General features: G+C 36.6%; 1 protein-coding gene across 2 annotated transcripts in view; it reads left to right on the plus strand.

The window, feature by feature from the left end:
- The window catches only part of SLC25A21 (solute carrier family 25 member 21), a 159,947-nt gene that overhangs the window by 133,298 nt on the left and 6,649 nt on the right, over window positions 1–20,000 (plus strand). For both annotated transcript variants that reach the window (XM_026090850.1, XM_026090849.1), the window contains exons 5-7: window positions 2,608–2,667; window positions 4,954–5,061; window positions 11,531–11,695. In XM_026090850.1, the coding sequence (XP_025946635.1) occupies window positions 2,608–2,667; window positions 4,954–5,061; window positions 11,531–11,695 (333 nt within the window). The remainder of the gene's footprint in view (window positions 1–2,607; window positions 2,668–4,953; window positions 5,062–11,530; window positions 11,696–20,000) is intronic.

Here is a 20,000-nt window from a genome sequence, read left to right on the forward strand (position 1 = left end):
TTCCATCTGAACATGAGGAAAAACTTTTTCACTGTGAGGGTGACAGAGCACTGAAACAGGTTGCCCAGAGAGGTTGTGGAGTCTCCTTCTCTGGAGATATTCAAAACGCGCCTGGATGCAATCCTGCGCAATGTGCTCTAGGTGACCCTGCTTGAGCAGGGGGGTTGGAGTAGGTGATCTCCAGAGGTCCCTTCCAACCTCAGCGATTCTGTGATTCTGTGATAGCACAGGGTTTTAAGCAGGTTAAAATGACAATGTGATGTTTATTACTCATGGTCCTGTATGTGTGGTTTAGGACAAAAGCTGGTTTGCTCTGGTAGGTCTGAGATAACTGAGTGAATGAACTTGTCTTTTTTGGCTGAGACGCAGCACAAGTCACCCAATCTTTCTGTTTTACCTGGAGAACTCTATTCCTTTATGTCTCTTAAGATTCCTACATCGCTGTTGGCTTCATTTGCCATTGCTTCCCTTGTCCTGGTGGAACAGTTTGATTGGCACATGCATGGGAAGGTATTATATAAGGAAACTTGGCCTCATATGTGGAAGCCAAAAGCACAGCTTTTCAGAGGATGCCACCTTTGTTTGAATCAGCTTGATTTAAATTAGCCAAGTGCTAATTTTGTGCACTCAATGAGCCCAATGAGACCTGAACTTTAGAAAGTAGCCAAATAAGAGGTTCTAGTTATTTACTCTTGATATGTAGGGGTGTGAGAGCTCTGGCTCTAGTAAATATACAGCTGTGCTTATGTAGTCTTGGTGAAGCTGTGACAGATTTTCATCATTCAGTCCCATAATACTGGAAGTACCATGTGAAAGCCACTTTCCTTATGTATGCATGCAAAGTAGTGGATACTTGTTGATTACTGGTTACAGAACTCTGAACTAGTGCGCTGTAGTTCCAGGCTTTGTGTACTTCCGTCAGTGAAAATTACATGGAATAATAAATATTTCCAATATCTTTGGTTTTATCTGGAACTCAGATACCTATCTTGTCTTTATAATCCACAGGGTTTTCTTCTATCCTCATTCCTCATGCTAGATCCTCTTCACTACTCTCATAACTGTCTTACGTGGCAGCAAACTGAAACGCTTTTTAAGTGGCTTCAGCAACACATTTGTAGAATATGAATTTGAAACAATGTGGGTTTGGGAGGGACTTGCTGTACATGGAAACGCTGTACTGGAAATGTTCTCTTAGGTCAGCAAGTCCAGTTCTCTACTGTCTTATAAAAAAAACCTTAATAAACTGATCCCTTCATAAACTGATCAAACTCTACCTTACAAGTGATTAAGATTTTTCCCCCATTAAACAAAGAGTGTTGGAAGACTATTTCAGAACCCCTTCCTTTGGCTTTAAGAAAGCTTCATAAGATTTCCAGCTACATTCTGTTTATAAGTAGTTTATACCCATTAATTTCATGTTACATATCCTTTACCTTCCTTGTTTTTCATCCCCTTGAAGCCTCTCTTTTGCTAAACTAAACAAGACAAGTGTTTAACCTCCTTCAGTCCTCTCTCCAAAAAAATCTTTCTGTTCTCCTTGTGATCCTGGTAACTCTGTTTTGAATATGTTCTGGTTCGAGTTCATCTTTTTTAAATAGGGGTGGCCAGGACTGTGTGCTGTATTCCAGAGGATGTCTTACCAGTAATTTGCAAAATATCACAAATACCTTTTCTCTTGAAAATACTTTACTGATGCGTCTTAGAGTTTATGCCCAAAGGAAAGGGAACAGGCAGTGAAAGTCTGTCTGCATAAAGGTTGATGGCAATCTTATTACTGACTTCAGTGCAGTCAGGATTATTCTTAACAGTCTTCTTGGAAGAACAAAGTCATTAATTTATTCTGTCTTGATTTTGAGAAAATTTCACAATAAATATCCTGAGAATTAATAGGTTTGGGTGGCAAGAAGTGTTAGGTCTCAATGAGAACCATATGCACATGGTTACCTTCCTCCATGTTGGTGCAAGAAAAACTGAGCTTCTAATTTCTTTCTTGAAGTTCAGACACAAAGAGTACAGCTTTTAAAACTCACCCTCTAAAGAATTGCAGATGCTCAGAACTTCTTAGCACCACTGACTGGAAGCGGACAACTGGGTTAAAAATTTATTTCTGAAAAGCAAAAAGTGAAAGAAAGGTGTCTGTTGACAGTGAAAGGTTACTAAAATATATACGCTTCTCATCTTCAAAATCTGTAATTACAGTTTATTAAAGTTGTGAGGGTCATTTCTTGTGAGAAATGATATCTGCTACCTCCATTTACATTAATATATGATAATTAGATGTTGGAGAAAAGTTAATAAATTAAAAATATGAACTATGTATTGTAAGTGAACTCTTATGTAAAACAGTACTGTAACTCCTTTTGTGCTCGTATTGTGCATGATACACTAATAAAATCAATTCTGAGCCTAATTCTCTATTAATCCATGTCTAACATTGCTACAGAGCACATGAAATAAAGTGGCTTATACTTATTTTGCAAAACTGCACTTGGCTACACAGGATATGAGGTAACAAAGCTACATTGTGGTTTGGTTTTACTAATTTGCATAAGTAAGTCATAAGCAACTTTTTCCATACAAATTAAGCGTAACTTTTATTTACAGTTTTTCACCTTTGAACAATACAAAAAGCTACTAGGGTATGCATCATTACCACCAGGACTGGTAAGTATGGATACCAAACTTCATGTTCTAATTTAATATGTGTGTACTGAATAGTCCTACCCATTTCTTCCTGTATGAGAAGAAACCTAAAGTTAAAGGGATCAGTTCAACCAATCGCAGTTTTGCAGAACATACTTGTTACTTGAAAACACTGATAATAGCATTTTGTAACTAAATGATAGTTACATTAATTTCTGTGTCAGATATCTTAACAATAATTCACTACAGTGACATAACATTTGTTACATGGATAGCCACAGTCACCTTAGAAGAGTCCGTATGTAGCTTGTCATTCGTCATTTTTGATGTATATGTATATCGTAATTGATGTATTTGAGTTTTATGCAAGACTAAAAATGTGAATTATTTGGAAGAGGATGTTTAGCAAACAAGAAAATCCTGAACACCTGTATTGTATATTTCTTGGTCAGGTGAGTTTTGAATTGGAATCTTTTTATAGTTTTGACTCTCAGAATGGAAGTTTGTGATGGCTGTCTTGTGAGAGCAAATAACTCTCCATGCCATGTGAGCCAAAACCTCAAAAAACCAGGAGACATTTGCTTTATCATTACTACAGGGCTTTATGTTTCAAATAGTGTTACTGCCCTTCTTATTTGCCTTCAATTGCAGTGGTTAAATGGTCATGGAAACATAGTAAATAAGTTAGCGGGAGTTTCCTCTTCCTCTTAATTATTCCACTGACCTGTAGTTGTTTATAGTATCTTGGTTTTTTTCTGGCATTTTTCAGCAGACTCTTTTCTCCCTTAGATGTAAATAGTGAGGCTGTTATTTGTTCTCTAGCAAGTGGAAAGAACAGAGCTTAAGGTTCCATGGTAGACTCACTTTTTTTCGAGGAAAATATGCTGGAAACTTGTAAACGTGCAAGAGCTGACCAAAGGCTGCTCTGGTTCATATAGCAGATGCAGCTACCGTCAAACATCCCAGACATCCTTGCACATTTTTGGTGCAGTGCTGTTACCTTAGAGTCATTTATGCCTCTAAAATAGCCATGGTAGTGAGGGAAGAAAAGATTGAGAGGTGTTTTGTGCTAAGCTAGAGAGAATGCTTCTAAATGCCCCAACAGAGCTCACATCAAGACAGCATTTACTGTTAAGAGAGATGCATACACTAGCACCTCTCTCCTGTTGGCTTCAATCTCATAGTTGATGGTGAAGGGGACAGGTTATGTTCCCACCTCATATTGGAGAAATAGGTCCATTGATAAGACGATGATCTCCAAAGCAGTATGGCTGGAGGTTGCCACTACTCTTCCATTCTCCTCTTTCCTGAGCTCTCAGTTAGATCCGGTTCCTGTTCAACATCCTCTGAATTGAATAAGTTATTTTCCTCACTGTTGTTTTTTCCTTACCATGGGTTTCCTTGAATTTCAGCAAAGGTACTCAGTGTATTCTGTTGTGGTCTTGGAACTCTTTTCAGACCATGGATAGTTTGGAGACATTAAATTAAATAAAAGTCTAAAAGTGATCACAAAAAATAAGTCCTCTGAATTTTCTTAATTGACCTGAATATTTCAATATTATTTTTCTATTGCAAATAAGTTAATGTATTTCTAAATGCTGCTTCCTTCTGGAAAGCAAAGCAGTGAATTTCTCCATTCTTCTGGCTGTAAAGTGCCATCAGTTTCTAAGTAAATGGAGTTAAATCATCTGCTGTAATATGCCATCAGTTTCTGAGCAAACAGAGTTAATTCATCCTTGCAGAGAATGCTGACATTTCCATGTGCACCACTCATCCCCATATAAACCTTTTTGGATTGATATTTACTTAAAAGGACTTTTATTTGACTTGTGCATTTTGCTGAAGTACTTCACAATTTGAAAGTTTCTTACATTTCCTTTATTTTTTTAAGTTATATATTAATATTGTGTGTTTAATGCTCGGTGCATTTTTGCATTTTTTAAGCTATTGTATTTTAAGCTATATATTCAGACTCCACCAAAGATAATGTGAGAGGATTTTTTGCCATGTTTCATCATAAATCAGTACCAGTTTGCCTTCTAGATGAAAAAAGAATTTTTTTGTAGCACTATGACACTTTATTTTAAATTTTTGGAACGTGATTTGTGGCTATTGTAATTTCTTCTTGATGAACTGTCAGCATCTAATCAAGGCCTAAAGCTGTTTAGTAATAGAATACTGCTGTATTACTGTAATCTCTCAGTTTTCATTGTATCATTTAGTTTCATAATATGATGTATGGGGCATTTTACTACATGTGCTCATGAAAACTTAATTTTTAAATATTGATTGATCTAACTTTCCTAGGCATTTGCAGTTGCTGGCTTGGGATCTGGATTAACAGAAGCAGTTGTGGTTAACCCTTTTGAAGTAGTAAAGGTTAGCTTACAGACAAATCGGAGTGCCTTCACAGAGGTATGAGATTTGCTTCATTCTTCTTTTTTTTTGCTTGATCAGGTATAAGACACTTCAAAGTTCATTTTTAGACCAAGATGTCTATATTTTAATAGAATATATGGGGCTGATGCAAATGATTTTCCCACAAGCTTAACAGAGATAGAAAAAGAGAGAAGAGACTTAGCAGACAAGGTCTTCTGAAGAGATACATAGGCATACAGTATTGTCAGCTGTGTCAGCATCTCCATTGCAAATATTCTGTGCCTCAAGCGTACCTTCCTCCCTCCAGAGCAGCCAGTGGTGCAGCACTATGAGAAGTTGTTGGACAGAAGTATAAATCTGAAACTGGTGTACCCAGTGCATTTACCCCAAACACCTCCAGATTTGGAGTGGGCGCAGAAGGTTAGCCTAAAACACCAATACCCCATTCCCTAGCCAGGGTCCAACTCATGTCTTTTATGTTAAAAATATAGAGGGTACATTTGACAGTTTTGGTTGAATTTCCCTTGCATTTCCTATAAATATAATTCATAAAGTGAGCCAGCATTATATTAATAACAAGGATTACTGAAAATCCACATTCATATTTTAGAAACAATGATGGCTAAGCTACTATCCAAGGAAATATATTAATGCAAAAGGACAAGAGATCACAGGATGAATGAACTACTAGCCATACTGCTTTTTTAAATAAAAATGTATTTTATCAGTCTTCACATCTATAAGCACAAACCAGAAAATAGTTATATAATAAGGCAGACTGATATTACATGAACTTTGTCCATACCTCTTGTTACTGCTGAATGGGGAAAAAATTCAGCTGGAAAACAGTGCTTCATCAAAATGAAAGTGTTCACAGGAATGCACTAATTTCAGTTAATTTTAATGTTGGAAATGTTCCAGGCTAAAGTGAAGAAGGAAAATAGACATGCAGCTCCCAGTCAGTTTTCTCCATACTCTCCCCATCTTTAAAAGCTAATGGTCTGTGGAGTAGGATATTCGTCTGCCATACCACAAAATCCATGCTCTGTCATTCTCTCTTCATACAAAGGTGCATGTTAACCGCCAAAATCCCAACTGTTCTAGGACAGTTATTTCTCCTGTTGGTGCTCTCCAGCTTCATACTAAACTACCAAATGCTTATTGCTGTAGGAACTTATACCTAAGGGTTAGATGCGTGCCTGGAGCCAATAGATTATTATGGGTTCAGAGGAGATTTCTGTTTCATCTTCCTCCTAGCACTTCACAATCCTGATGCAGAGAGAGAAAAATTAAGAAATCTCAAACTATTTCCTGGCCTGTCCCAGCTGTTTTTCATTTGTATTTATTGGGAGCACTGCTGAAACACCACCCTAGTTGTAGTAGTTAGGGCAGTAACAGGTAACTGTTCTCTTCCTTTCCTTTCAAAACATTGGCCAACATCCTTCTGTTCAGTTCTCCCCACCCTGTTGTCCGCTTGACAGTGATTTGTCGTGAAGGAAAATACCAAGACTTTTGTGATGAGTTGTTCTCTCCCATTTAAAATACCTTGGTCAGTGTACAGCTGATACAACATCAAAAAATTACTTTATCCTTTAGCACCGAATACAACTTTTCTCTAAATATGTTGCTCAAATATTTGGCAACATATTGCAATGTGCATTGAATGGGGGAAAAGTTCAGTGGAATCCACTTTCAGGTTTCAGCACTGGATGCTCGCTGCCTTCACTGATTAAACTAGATCTGTAGCCCATTCAAATTGGCACAGTTGCATCGAAGCTGAAACTCTGATCTGCTGCTTGAAAGTCTTTCGTAGTTCAGAGAGTAGTTAAAAGATTTCCACATTAAAAAAATCCAGCCCAGTGAATATACTGGAGATCTTCAGGAGAGGGCTTCACCCCTATACATTTGGAAGATGACTTCCCCCTGTGCCTGCAACGGTCACCATGGAAAACCTCACAGCCACATATAGACAGGCCTTTATGCCTTTAAGCGTAAAGACAGGCCTTAGGCCTTCAAGCCTTTATGCACCAGGAGTGAATCTTCTTTTCTTGTATATAATCTAGTCCCTGGTTGTGGAAGTTTTCATTTCAGCCTTCTTGTGGGAAGAAGGTTAATTTCCCCTCCATTTACCTAGAAACCAAACCTTCAAGCTTTGTATAAGAGGATTGCATTACTTAGGAGTACAAATGGGTATCTAATCCAGATAAATAAAAACTTTCCAAATGTTCCCTGATCCTACAAATAAATCTGAGACCAATACTTTTAAATTTTTATTATATATTTTCAGCATTTTTTTTATTTCTATGCTATTCTTCCCATTGCAGTTCTTGTATATATCAAAATAGAAATATGGAGGTATTGTCAGAGGCTGTTCTGACTGGAATCTGGAAAGCCATGAAAAGTTTCTGCAGGATTTCCTTCCTTTATTTCTCAGTGAATAAGACTAACAAATGTCAAATCAACTCTTTCAAAATCTTTTAAGAAATCAGCTGTACCTATTATGGTAAAAGTACCAAATCACATAAGCATGGCATGAAAGCTTGGCTGGATCCCTAGTGAGGCAAGATTTTTGCATATTCTTCTATTAAGCTTTGGCTGACTTAATATTTGCCTGCCTTGTATCACTTGTCTGCACAAATTGAACCCTCTTTTGGGATACACAGCAAAGAGATTTATCACCTGGCCATTTACATAAGCTGTTTGGGCCTAAATCCTCATGTATAATCTCACAAAATGCTTCTATTCATTTCCAAATGTCATAGAGTTATTCTGTAACTCATTCAGAGAAGCATTCTCTTTGAGAATAAATTTTTAAAACATTTTGCAAATTTATGTTAGTCTCTCAGTGCATCCAAAAGAAATGTCTGATTGCTCTAAGTCTCCAGCCTAGATATTTTTTAACCATGGGCAGAAAAAACAGTGAAACAGAGAGCTAATACTGTACAGGAGTAAGAAGATTAGGATCCTGGAGGGAGAGAGACTGGAAGTGGGAGAAAGTAATGCATGAGAGGATCTCATTTTATGAAGATGATATGAAAAAATTGTGAATTACCACTGCTCCAGCCTGTCTGTTCCTCAGTCAAGTAAGCAGATATTCTTGATCTCTCTGCCTCATAGTCATGAAGATACAATTAACCTCTATTAATAAAAATTTTGGTTTTGAGTGTAAATACACCAGTATTATATTTTGAGCACACTAGTTCCTGCAAAATTACAAGAGGGCAATAGATACTTCCTATTCATACATTTTAAATTCTTTTTCCTTTATTTCAGACTTTTTAACAAAGTCTGAGGTATTTTACTTAGTCAATTTTATGTAAATTTTATTCTACTTTAATTTCTGCATCTCTTCTTGGTGACCTTCAGAATAATCCAATAACCATACTGTAACTGTTCAAAAACATTCTAAGTTGTTTTGTTTTAAGTGAAAATTCTTTAAATTCAGAAAGAGAAACCAAAGATTGTATTTTAATGACAACATTCACAGTATTCAAATCATAATATGTTATTGTACAAATAAAATTCTAAAATGTAACTAAAAGTGTCTATCTGCCCTAATGAAAAAAGCCATAGACTGATGTTCTTAAATCACAAAGACAGCTAAATCATGGCTATATCAATATTTAATATATCTTTTTTAAAAAGTGCTAAAATTTCAGAATTTGCTGTGAACCAGGAAAACTCTAGTGACTTCATTACCATAAGCTGCAGTTCTCATTGAGAATATGCTAAAGAACATTCCACACTAAAGCAGATTTCAGGAATAAAAAATATTTTTTTCTTTAAAGCATGCTATCTTCTGTAAACTTAAGCCTACTGGGAGAAGCATGTGCATGTTATTATACAGTGTAAGTACACTCACTTCATTACCATGCACTGTTTTTCTAAAAGGGTTAAGTAAAGTATGTACTTACCCATTGTGTAGCTTTCATACTATATGATGAAATCTAATGCAATTCACATATTTCTTTGACTATTGTATTGAAATAATAAATATATCTTGTTTAAAGGAACAAGGAAGAGCATGAGCACATACACCCACACCCAGACTCCTGCACACCCCCAAAACAAATATGCACACACCATGGTGACAGTTGAATTATTCTATGGTACCAGATCATCTTTCTAGGGTTGATAGTTTTAAAGAGGAGGGCCACTATAAATCACATATTGGCATGTTTGTAATGTGGATCACTCTGGGTGAAAATATTGCAGTGATTTTTTATTAAAAGAACCTGATAGCAGCCCCACCACCTTGTTGTTTGTTTCTTTTTCTTCTTTTCAGATTTCACAACCTGACCAACTTTACCCCCTAGGGAAAACAAACTGGCTACAGAAAGAGATGCAGTGATAAAAATCATCTCACCTGACTTTAGGGGTGTGATTAACTAAATAAATACATGTGTCTGCTTTAGGGTGAGAAGAATCTGACTTCAGATTTCACTGACTAGGTCTCTTCTGAGTATAAGGCAATAGCTGGGTGAAGTGAATCCCACTCCAGATGTTTATGCAATAAATTCTTCCATCTGAGTTAGTCATCCTAAGGTCCTTCCATCACCACTGGAGAAAAGTAAGCCTTGTAGAGCAAGATATTTTACATGTCTACTTTGGATGAGGTGAACTGCTTTCTAGGGTCTATTTACTTCAGTGAATGAAAGGGAGTCTTGATGAGTAGGTCAGGTGTAGATGTGGACATTGCAGGCATCTGCATCTGAACTGATGAATCCCATCTCAGGCATTCTGCAACGGGCAGGCTTGGCCTTCTGAGTCATTAGTAAATTTATATTCAGGATAAGACTGATGTATACCTTAGTGTTGAAAGTTGCCATCTACAGTTTTAATCACTTTATTCAGGACCACTGGTTGTTTTTTATAGATCTAATCTTCATTTAGAAGATTTCATTTCATGAGAAAGGATGTTATTCCTAGTAACTGGACCAAATTTCATTTTGGATATCTACATTTTAGAATAGATTTTGATCTCATTAAACAGCTTTGAATTCCTGGGAGTACTTTACAAAGTAAACTACAGTAAAATATATGCAGAGCATCAACAGGTCAATACTAGTTCCTAAATATGAAAACCAGAATGAAACTTGGTATTAAAGAGTAACCTTGTCAGTCACCTAAATAAGCAGTCATATGCTGTGTTGGATATAATAGGGATCATTTGGCTGATGCTGTTGATCTACCACAGTGATATTTTGAAATGGAAACTCATTAAACAAATAAGTGTATTGAAATTAGCAGTATTCACAGTGTTGTAGTCAAAATTCTTCTGTATTTTCATGTCTGAGCGTCCTAGAGGAAGTCATGTTTTGCCTTTCTAATTAAATATTTGGTTACCCAGAGCTGGCTTTATGCTTTGGAGAAAACCAAACTCAAGTCAACAAACTTTTTGAAAGGAACTTTTCTATAATTCTGCTAAAAAGAGTTCTAAAATGTTAGAGGGGTCACATCAGAAGGCATACCAAGTATCACTGAGTATACCAAAAAACAGATCAGACCTGCATGTATACAGGCAGATCCTGTCTGTCAGCGGCCAAGATAAGATACTTTAAAGGAATTGGTCATTACAGAAGACCAGTTCTGGGGAAGTTTCTTCCTTTCTGGCTTCCATCAGATAGTAGTTGGCTAAGAGGATTTCTGTCTATTTTGGGCACTGTTTTCAAAACAGGATTTCTAAACATCAATTTCCTAAATCTGTACCTTAGAATTTAAATGAATGTTCTGATTTTTCAAAATCTAACTACCCTTTTTAAGTCAAATATTTCAGTAGGAGGACAAAACAGGATTTCCAAGTGGATACTTATGCAAAAAAAAGTTTATTATTATGCCGTGAATTCTATAATTTCCATTTGCTTATAATTGGTATAAGTCACTAGAATGTTAAACTTACACAACTCACACAAGGACTTACTTCCCTAGGTAGAATGGCTCAAAAATTTCCTACTCCAGTTTGGTTCTTTCATCCCTCCTTCACAATGCATGTTCCTGTGTCATTGGTTCTACTGTAGAAGCTATTTTATAGAAGTTATTTTATAGAAGATATTTTATCCTCTTATTGTGCAGAATAAATGTTCTATACTCTAGTTGTGTAAAAGTTTTATCTGTCATAACCTTAACAGCATAGTAAATAGTAAAAACAGTATTACCAGATTCACATATTCAAGGCCACAAGTTGTTCTATAAAATCTAATTAAAATGATGAGTTTAACATCTTTTTCTTTGCTTTAGGACTCATTGTCTTTTAGAGTACTCTTATATCATGCTTTCAGCTTTCTTCTGCAATCAGAAGAATAATTTTTTTTTAATGAAAATTGTGATTTGCACGTCACAGGAATCCAGCTTGAATTTTTAGGGACAATAACAAGCATGGTAAGACGTAAGTTAAAATGACAAGAACTGGCAACACTGTGATAATCAACAGGATTGAAATGAGGCTATGGTTTTTGTTTTCTTTTTGTAAAGATGATCTCTTTCTTCTTTTGTTTAACTTGTGCAGCAACCATCCAGCTTTGTGCAAGCTCGGCAGATTATTAAAACTGATGGTCTGGGATTCCAGGGACTCAACAAAGGTCTCACTGCAACATTGGGCCGCCATGGAGTTTTTAACATGGTTTACTTTGGATTCTACTTCAATGTGAAAAGTATTCTTCCAGTCAATAAAGTAAGTTCTTCCTACTATATAACAGACAAACAGATAAGAGGTTTGGCAACTTAACTCAGCTCTCTATCTTCCTGTGCAAAGGTGTGGTCTTTAGTAAAAAAACAGTGACTGACCTAGCTTTCTGTTTTGTATATGTATAGCATTTTATTGGTAAGATTTGTGTAGCAAAACAACGATTTGTAATTCCTGCTTTTTAATCAAAGCTGGCTATAAATAAAGTAGTCATGTTTGAATTCTCATTTATTTGAATATCCCCTTATACCACTGTAGCAATGTAAAAGTCAGTAATCATGGTATAGGTATGTTGACGTTTACACTAGGTATGTATGTACTTTTCTGTGGTAAGCTGGTTTAGAAGAGCAAAAATTACTGTTTCTCGAACATCTTTCAATACTCACAAAGACAGCAAGCTTGATGAGATGGCAGACTTGCAGTAGATTGGGTATTCTGGCTGCGTACTGGGCCTATTTACTCAAAAGGCGGATCAACCTAGTGTTTAAGGATAACATGACAGATTTACCCATAAGGGAGGAGGCCAGACCCAAAACAGGACTTTATGTGGTGTGCCTTATGAGTAAGTTAAAAGAAAAAATCTTTATAGYTGTAACTCCACATGAAGCAATTTTATTCAGATAGTCTTACATTCCTCTATATAACAAAGGGAAATGTTATTAATGAAAATGTGATAATACTGGCAACTTTCTAAATGACTGTGAGCAACAGCTTAATGATTTATTAATGACTCCAGTATGTTACTTACTGAACTGTGTTTTCACTAATGTGATTTTTAAATGATGACAGTTAAACAGTCACAGGTGTAATATGTAGTTATATCCATATAAGAAGCTGCAGTTTACATCAAAAGGGATCACTTTCTATTCCCAGATGAAGCAACACCTCTTTTTTCTGGAATTCTGAGTAGCCTGGTATTTTTGTTGGCAACGTTGTATAAATGAAGAAAACCTCCACTTCTTATTTGCAGATTGTTACAGTAAATTGAATTGCTCAAGTGCAACTAACCTGCAAGTTTCTACAAGTTTATTCTAGTGTATTTAAGCATACTTTAACAATGTACTTTAATCACACATTCTAAAAACTCAAGGCACAAGCAGTGCTTGATACTGAGATAGAAGTAAACACATTTATGTTGATCAAAAGATGAAAAAAATATGTATAATTGCACAGAACATTCAGAATCATATGCAGGTAAGCATAGGCATACACAAAGAGTATTCATGCATCTTCTAGGGAAATCCTGAAGTATTCCTGCATTTTAATTGAAGGATAGCAATAATATTTGGCATAAGAATGCTTTCTTAGCCTTTCAGATCACACAAAAAAAAGGATTCGGAAACAGTTTTTGTATGATTAGAAAGATTCAGAGCTCTATGATCTGAGAGAAATTAGCATTTTATACAGATTTTGAATGATACAGAGAATTACTAACAACTTCAACATAGATTTAAATACATATAGAAAATGAAAGGGAAATCGCTTCAATGGTGTCATTCTGCCCAGCTAGCCTGTAAGTACCTCCTATCAAAGCAAAAGACAGTGTAGTCAAAGTAGGACTGGACTGCACTAACTGCAGATAAGTGGAGAAGTTTGCACTGTGCTGGACCACAGTGGCTACATCTATGCTAGTAAACTGAACATCACTGAAACTCAGTCATCTACGCTGTTAAATGTTCCCTGGCATAACTTTGGCCCAGACCAGCTAGCACACAGTTCCTTGGTATGGCTTAGGAGTTAGCACAGACAAGGAACCGTTCCTGGTAGGCAGCTTTCATGTAGCCTCTCTGTTTTGGATAGTAATAGTGTTTAATAGCACAGACCTAGGACAGTCTGTGCCATCTGGCTTCAGTGCTGAGACAGTTCTGGATATATAGATATAGCAAAATAAGTCTGACCAAACTCCCATTAAAATCAGTGCAAATCTTACCGTGAATTTAGTAGGGTATAGATCAGACCACGTATGCCTTGTGCTAGCCAGCAGTATGTCTCAGATGTTTACATGTGCTGAACTTCACTTCAGTGATTGGAAAATAGAAGTAGTCAATACTTTGTGATCTGTAACTTAAATCTTTTTTGTCAGCAGGCAAATACTAGAGTCTAAGAGTTATCAAGCCTGTGCCATGGTTTTGATTGAAGCTGTTTTTCAGTTAGACCTAAAAATATTAGAAGTTGTAGCTTTCCAAGTTTTCTCACATATTTGATTTCATTACAAAAACTAATTTGTTCATTTTGTATACTTCTCCAGAGAAGAAAATTTTAAAGTCAGTCTTGCAATATTGACAAGCATATAAAAATTGTGAAATAAGAATACTACATTTTTGAAATAATTTTGGCTCTTGATTATATATCTGCTGTTCACCATCTGTAACATAAGTGGAAAAATGTATGGAAATGTCCATATGAGCCTTTTAGCTGTCAACAGTGCTAAACTGTGCATTAAATTTGCATCCCAATTAAGGATGTTTGCAGCTTATTTTGCCAAAAACAATAAACCTTTTATGTTGAGTGGTCAAATGATATTAATGACATGTGTGGGTTGTAAATGTTCATAATGAATAATTTTTCATATGTTCAGTCTATTCTGCTAAAAGGAACATTTACAGCCAACATCATGCTCTGTTTTCTGAAAACAGAATAAGCCAGGCTTTTTTCAATTGCCACTAATGTATCAACCATAGAGCATTAACGGCTATGCATCTGCACTAGCAATCAAATTAGTCTGAAAATGTATATCGTCTCAGTTTTATAGCACGTGTTTTTATAGCACATTTCATAGGCTTCCAGCAGCTCTCACTTTTCTATTTTTTATCATAGTTAGGTTTGATGGTAAAAGTTAGTTTCATTAAAACCTTTGCTCACTACTACCTCCAAGTGGCTGTCATATTTCTCAACAATATGAGATTTCCATATTGTGTTGAAAGCCCCCTTTGAAACGTGGTCAACTGCAAAACTCATTTCAAGTCAGACACTGCCCCAGCTGCTGCAGATGTGCCACCTGTTAAAAGGGCTGCTACATCGGGTAGTGGGAGTTGATCAGCATGTTTTTTTGTCAGAGAAAGGGCCCTAGTATCTCCAAGCAAAGAAGAAGGGATGGGAAACCAAAATGGGCTGTTCAGCTTGGGAAATAAATATGATAGTATACAACATTTTATTTTTAATTGTTTTTAGATCCACACCAATGTAGCAGTAGTTATATGTAGCAACATAGTGCAAAGGACATGCAGTGCAACACAATTGAAAAAATAGTAAACCAAGATGATTTAGTAGAAGACTGCATCAGAGTGGGAAATAGAATAATCTCAGAGCTACAACCCGATCTCAGATTTCAGGATGACTTGTGAACTACAAAACATGACAATGTGCATCCACTGCAATGTTACAAGTTCCCATTGGTCAACACTCTCCAATCTAAGGTGTCCTGTGGGCTGTTGAAACTGTAGCTGCTTGTGTTTAAAGATTTCACCAAAAGGTGTAATATAGAAGGGGGAGAATCTGTTATTACCTCACCTACTCCTTTCCTGCAGTGTTCCTATAGCACTTCCTCAGTGTACAGTTACTTCTGTTTAGCAGCAGAGGTAGCTTCCCAGAAGTAATGAATTGTAAGATGCAAGACAAATATGGGGTTACAGAAGAAGGAATCTTTGATCAAAATAAAAATGTGAAGAAGAAACACAAGTTTCTCCTCATTTCCTATGGAAATAAGGATTATGTAAACAGACTTTTTGCAACTGAATGTTTATCCTTCTCTAGTAACATTGAACCTGATTACCAGGTTCAACCAAGGCTGACAGAAGGAGACTTAAGATAATTAAGTTCCTACAAGACATACAAATAGTAATTTAAGAAGAGGGGAGAGACCCTACAACTGCACCTTATGAATGCCCCAGCTGAGGGAAATTTTCAGTGGGAACTTATGCCTTATTAAATACTGGACCCTGTGGGAAAAAATCTATGTAGTCAGAGTTTGCACCTTTCTAGACATCAAAATCAGTCACAAGACAACAGCCCCTAGGACATCACTAGGCACCCTCTCTTGGGGAAATCTGGGAGTCATTATGTATGGGTGGCTGCGAGTAAGAGAAGATGGTGCTCATGTTTGGAAGGGTATAGACAGACATGGAATTTGTGAGGACCCAAAGGGAGAGGGCAAGTGTTTCTGTTGCCTCTTTGGTATTCTACTTTCAACAGTCTAACAATAACCTACAAAAACATAGTGGTAAAGTAAGGGGAACAAGTATAGATACATCTGCTACTTCTATTACTGACCATACTGACTGAGTCTGTAGAATTCTGTATATTTGGTATTCAGTGACTACATTTTTTGTTGTCTCTTGTTTTTCTACTTACATCAAAAGATCTTTGGTGCAGGTGTTTGTTTTAGACTAAATGAAGTGGAGTTCTAGTCTTGCCCTAAGGCTCCAAAAGATTATAGCAAAAGAATAATAGATAATAATACTACCTGAAAGTCTGGAGTAAGATGAAAAATTTTACCAGGAAATTGCATTACAGGAAAAACAAATCACTGAGAGGATAGCAAGCTATTTGAAAATGTACACCCTACAGGAGCAGATAGCCATGTCATGCGGGAGACCCTCCAGGACATTCATCCTAGTGGCTGTCATTCATCTTATTGTGCTGTTAGACTTTTGACAGGTGGATTTAAAATACTTAAAGAAGTATCTGCTGCAATGAAATTGCACTCAAGGAGGATTCTGAGATGATATGTATGAAAAGGTGATGAGTATGAAAAGGCATATTTATTTCAAGCAAAGTGCAGCTGTGACTATCCATTGTGGAATGTCTTTCCTGGTTATCAATATGTTTATGGTTATTATTTCAGCATTTCCTGTGCATCTTGACAAAGGCCAGAGCATCATTGTGCTCATCAGACAGCAAGCTATAGTTTACAATAAGGAGATTACTATGTAAATGGCTGAAATGGACTTAAGTGCAGGGTCAATAAAAGTATGAAACTATTCATAAAGCTATGATCGAATCCTGATTAGGTCACAAAGTAATAAAAATTGTGACTGTTCTTTCAAAGAATCAAAGCAACAAAGTCATCACGACAGTGACGAGACTTTCACCTTTTTATTTTCACTCTTTCTGGAGCCTTGCAGTGAGTCTGCATCATTTTCTACTCCTTAGTGTCATCTCTGCCAGGAGCTTGTTGGCCTCCAAACCACCTGATCACGTCTGTGACAGTCTCTGCCCCTCTAAGAGCAGAAGTCAACAGCCTTTCTTCCCAGCTCTCCTCTGAGACTCAATAGGGAAACCCAGACCCTGTCTCTCCTCTGGGTTCCAGGTCTGGGTCTGTTTAAAGCAGCTCGTTCTAGCTTTTCATCTCTTCCTTGTTGCTTCTCTGAGCTATCTCCCAGCTTGCCTCTGTATGAAGATACCTTTTCTCCTCTGTCTTGAAAGATCCCCTTCTTCAGACCCATGCACTCCTTTCTTCACAGTCTGTTGCCATAGGAAGCTCCTTTTAGTGTTAAAGCCAATTATCAGGCTGGATAAAACAGTTCCTTACAGCCTGTTTTGCTGCCAAACACTTGATTATAGTCAATGTATAACACCAGGTCAGGTTTTCTGGCACTTCTTAGTTTGCCATAGGAATTCCTATGCTATTATACTTCATCTTAGCCACAAAGGCTGGGAAGCAACACTACCCATTATTCCACGCCTTTCTCCCTCTTCAATCCAATAATTGCTGGGTATACCAGACAGAACCACAAAGTTGGCCAAACCAAAGCCTTCCTTGTTATACACAGAGAGATGGAATGTGCAGCATATGGTGCAAACCTCTCAGTTCTATTCCTGGCTTCTCCACTCACCCCTTAGGTGACCTTAAGCAAATGTATTTAAATTTAGCAGTCATTTCAAATCACTTTAACTTTCTGTGCCAAATGTAACTCATCTATAAAACTAATATTATGGCTAACTTTTTCAAAGGAGTCTAAGAAACTTGATGCAAATATTCTACTCAAAGTAAGCATTAGTTGGGGCTAATTCCTGTAGGCTGCTTTACAAATACCAGCTTCAAATATTATTCTATTATTATTATTTATCATTCCTGCAAATTGTCATGAATTGACCCTCTCCCTACTTAGTAAACATTATTCTTTTATGGCGAACTTATATATGAGCTGCTGGGAAGTATTAAAATGTGTTTATAAAGTATTCTTTTTCATAAGCTGTGTACCTTCAGTAACCAAAAAAAACAGTGAAAAGATCTCAAGACAAACATCCAAAAATTGAAGCAAATAAACCTTTAAAAATAGTTTCAGTTAGATAAAGAAATATTTATTGATTTTTTGATTTTCATTGATTCTTTCCTTAAAAATAGAGTTAAATGTAAGTTTCTGGGAGGCACGTTATGCGACCTCTATTCATGCTGAATAGGACCTGACTCCATCAGTAAGAAGACAAGGACAAAACAAGTAGAGTGTTCCTGAGTGTCTTTGCTCTTCAGGTTTCTGAACACTATATACATGCAGGTGGTCTGTGTGAATTGTCCGTTTCTGGTTACTTCAAGCAACCTGGCTTAGGGAACTGTTTCTTTAAAGGTACCTGCTTCTCTCCAAATGGGGAATGTGGTGTCCTAACTTTGCTCCTTTGAATTGCACCTAAGATGGGTGTCTAAATCAGTACAAATATATCTACTATAGTGGGTTCACTGTAAGACAGACTGATCTATTCTAAAATGATTTTTGAGTTATTCTGTTAAGGAACCATGGATCAGCATTCTGATCATACTCTCCATTAATATTTAATCTTCCTGAATAAATGATGATCATACCAGTAGGCTAAATTAACTGGGTTCCAAGCATTTGTGCCTTCACCAGAGTTATTTTATTGCTGGAACAGTATCTACATTGTATTGTGAATTAAGTGACCTGCCTTCAGTATGGATGAAGATGATAGTCTGAAAATTTTTGACTGAGCTCAAACATTTAAATGGAAATTTTGACAAAGTGCCCAGCAAATAAGCAAACAAATAAAGTGGTAGGGAAGGGAAAGCCTGAGGCTCAGGAGACTGACAACCGATAAATTAAAATACTATCTATCTCCAGTGGGTGACACTTCTGTACGTGGGCATGTATGTGCTAGATTTAGGGCTAGAATTTGCTGTTGGTAGGAATTATGAAAGATAATAGAAGGAATTAAGCAGCATATGATTTAAGAAGAACTTACAGAGTCCCCACTTATTTAGAAATGTTATAATAGGAGTAATGAAATATAAAAAGAGGAGCTATAACATCTCAACATTTCTTCTCCCAAAGTAATGAAATCCAACAGGATACATTTTCTAATGACATTTATTAATATTCCTACTTTTCTACTTATTTTTCATGGCTTCTGGTGCTCACAGGACAGGGACTCAGACGTTCAGGAAATGTGGTTGTGAAGGGTGTGCTAAAAAGTTGAGGGGATCATAGATTACGTTGTCCAACCACAGCAAAATTGTTCCATTGTGAATAAGCAAACTGCTATTTCACTTCCTTGTGAACCATACCACAGTGTGGCACCGTCTAATATCATGTTTCTGTTCTACTTCATGTTCTGCTCATGCTACAGAAAAATTACCTTTCCCTGAAAACAGAATTCATGTGTGTTCTTCCTCCAGTTCTGCCATTTATGAAAGCAAGAGGAACTTGCTGAGAACTTTTTTTGTAAGGTACCAAGCATATACTGTTCAGGTAGAGGACTGCATGCTGCAGAAGTTAGTGACAAGAACATGATGATAATTGCCTCAGCTAGCCAGTTACGGTGTCAGCACTAGACAGGTAGAGCACCTTCATCTCTCCTTTCACTGGGTCTTAGACAGTTAGGAATATTTTGACTTTGGCCAAAGGGAGGATTTCAGTGCAAAAAGAAAGACACTGCTTCATAATAGCACCAACTTGCACACACATGATAGACAGCCAATGTTCCTTTGTACCTATAAGCTTTGTAGACAGAGGCAAAAATTGTATTTAGAAATCTCTGTTTTACGCTTAGAGGCAGTGGCAGAGTAAAAAGCCACTAATCTGTGCTTTTATAAATAAGAACATTTTAATTATTTTTAACAACTAAATTTATTTGCAATCTATTATATGCATGAAATGACCCAGATATTACAGCGATGAATACCATAAAAAACCTTTCTCATGAAATAAGTAATAAAAACTCAAGTTATATAGCAAAACTACTGTATACCATAGTGCATTTGGTTAGGATCCTGTTTTGTGAATGAGCAAAGTGCTACCTTTCAACTTTTTCTGTGGCACAAAAACTGGAATAGAAATAAAGC

The sequence above is a fragment of the Apteryx rowi genome, unplaced genomic scaffold (genome assembly GCF_003343035.1).
Source record: "Apteryx rowi isolate R43461 unplaced genomic scaffold, aptRow1 scaffold_88, whole genome shotgun sequence".
NCBI classification, from domain to species: Eukaryota; Metazoa; Chordata; class Aves; order Apterygiformes; family Apterygidae; genus Apteryx; species Apteryx rowi.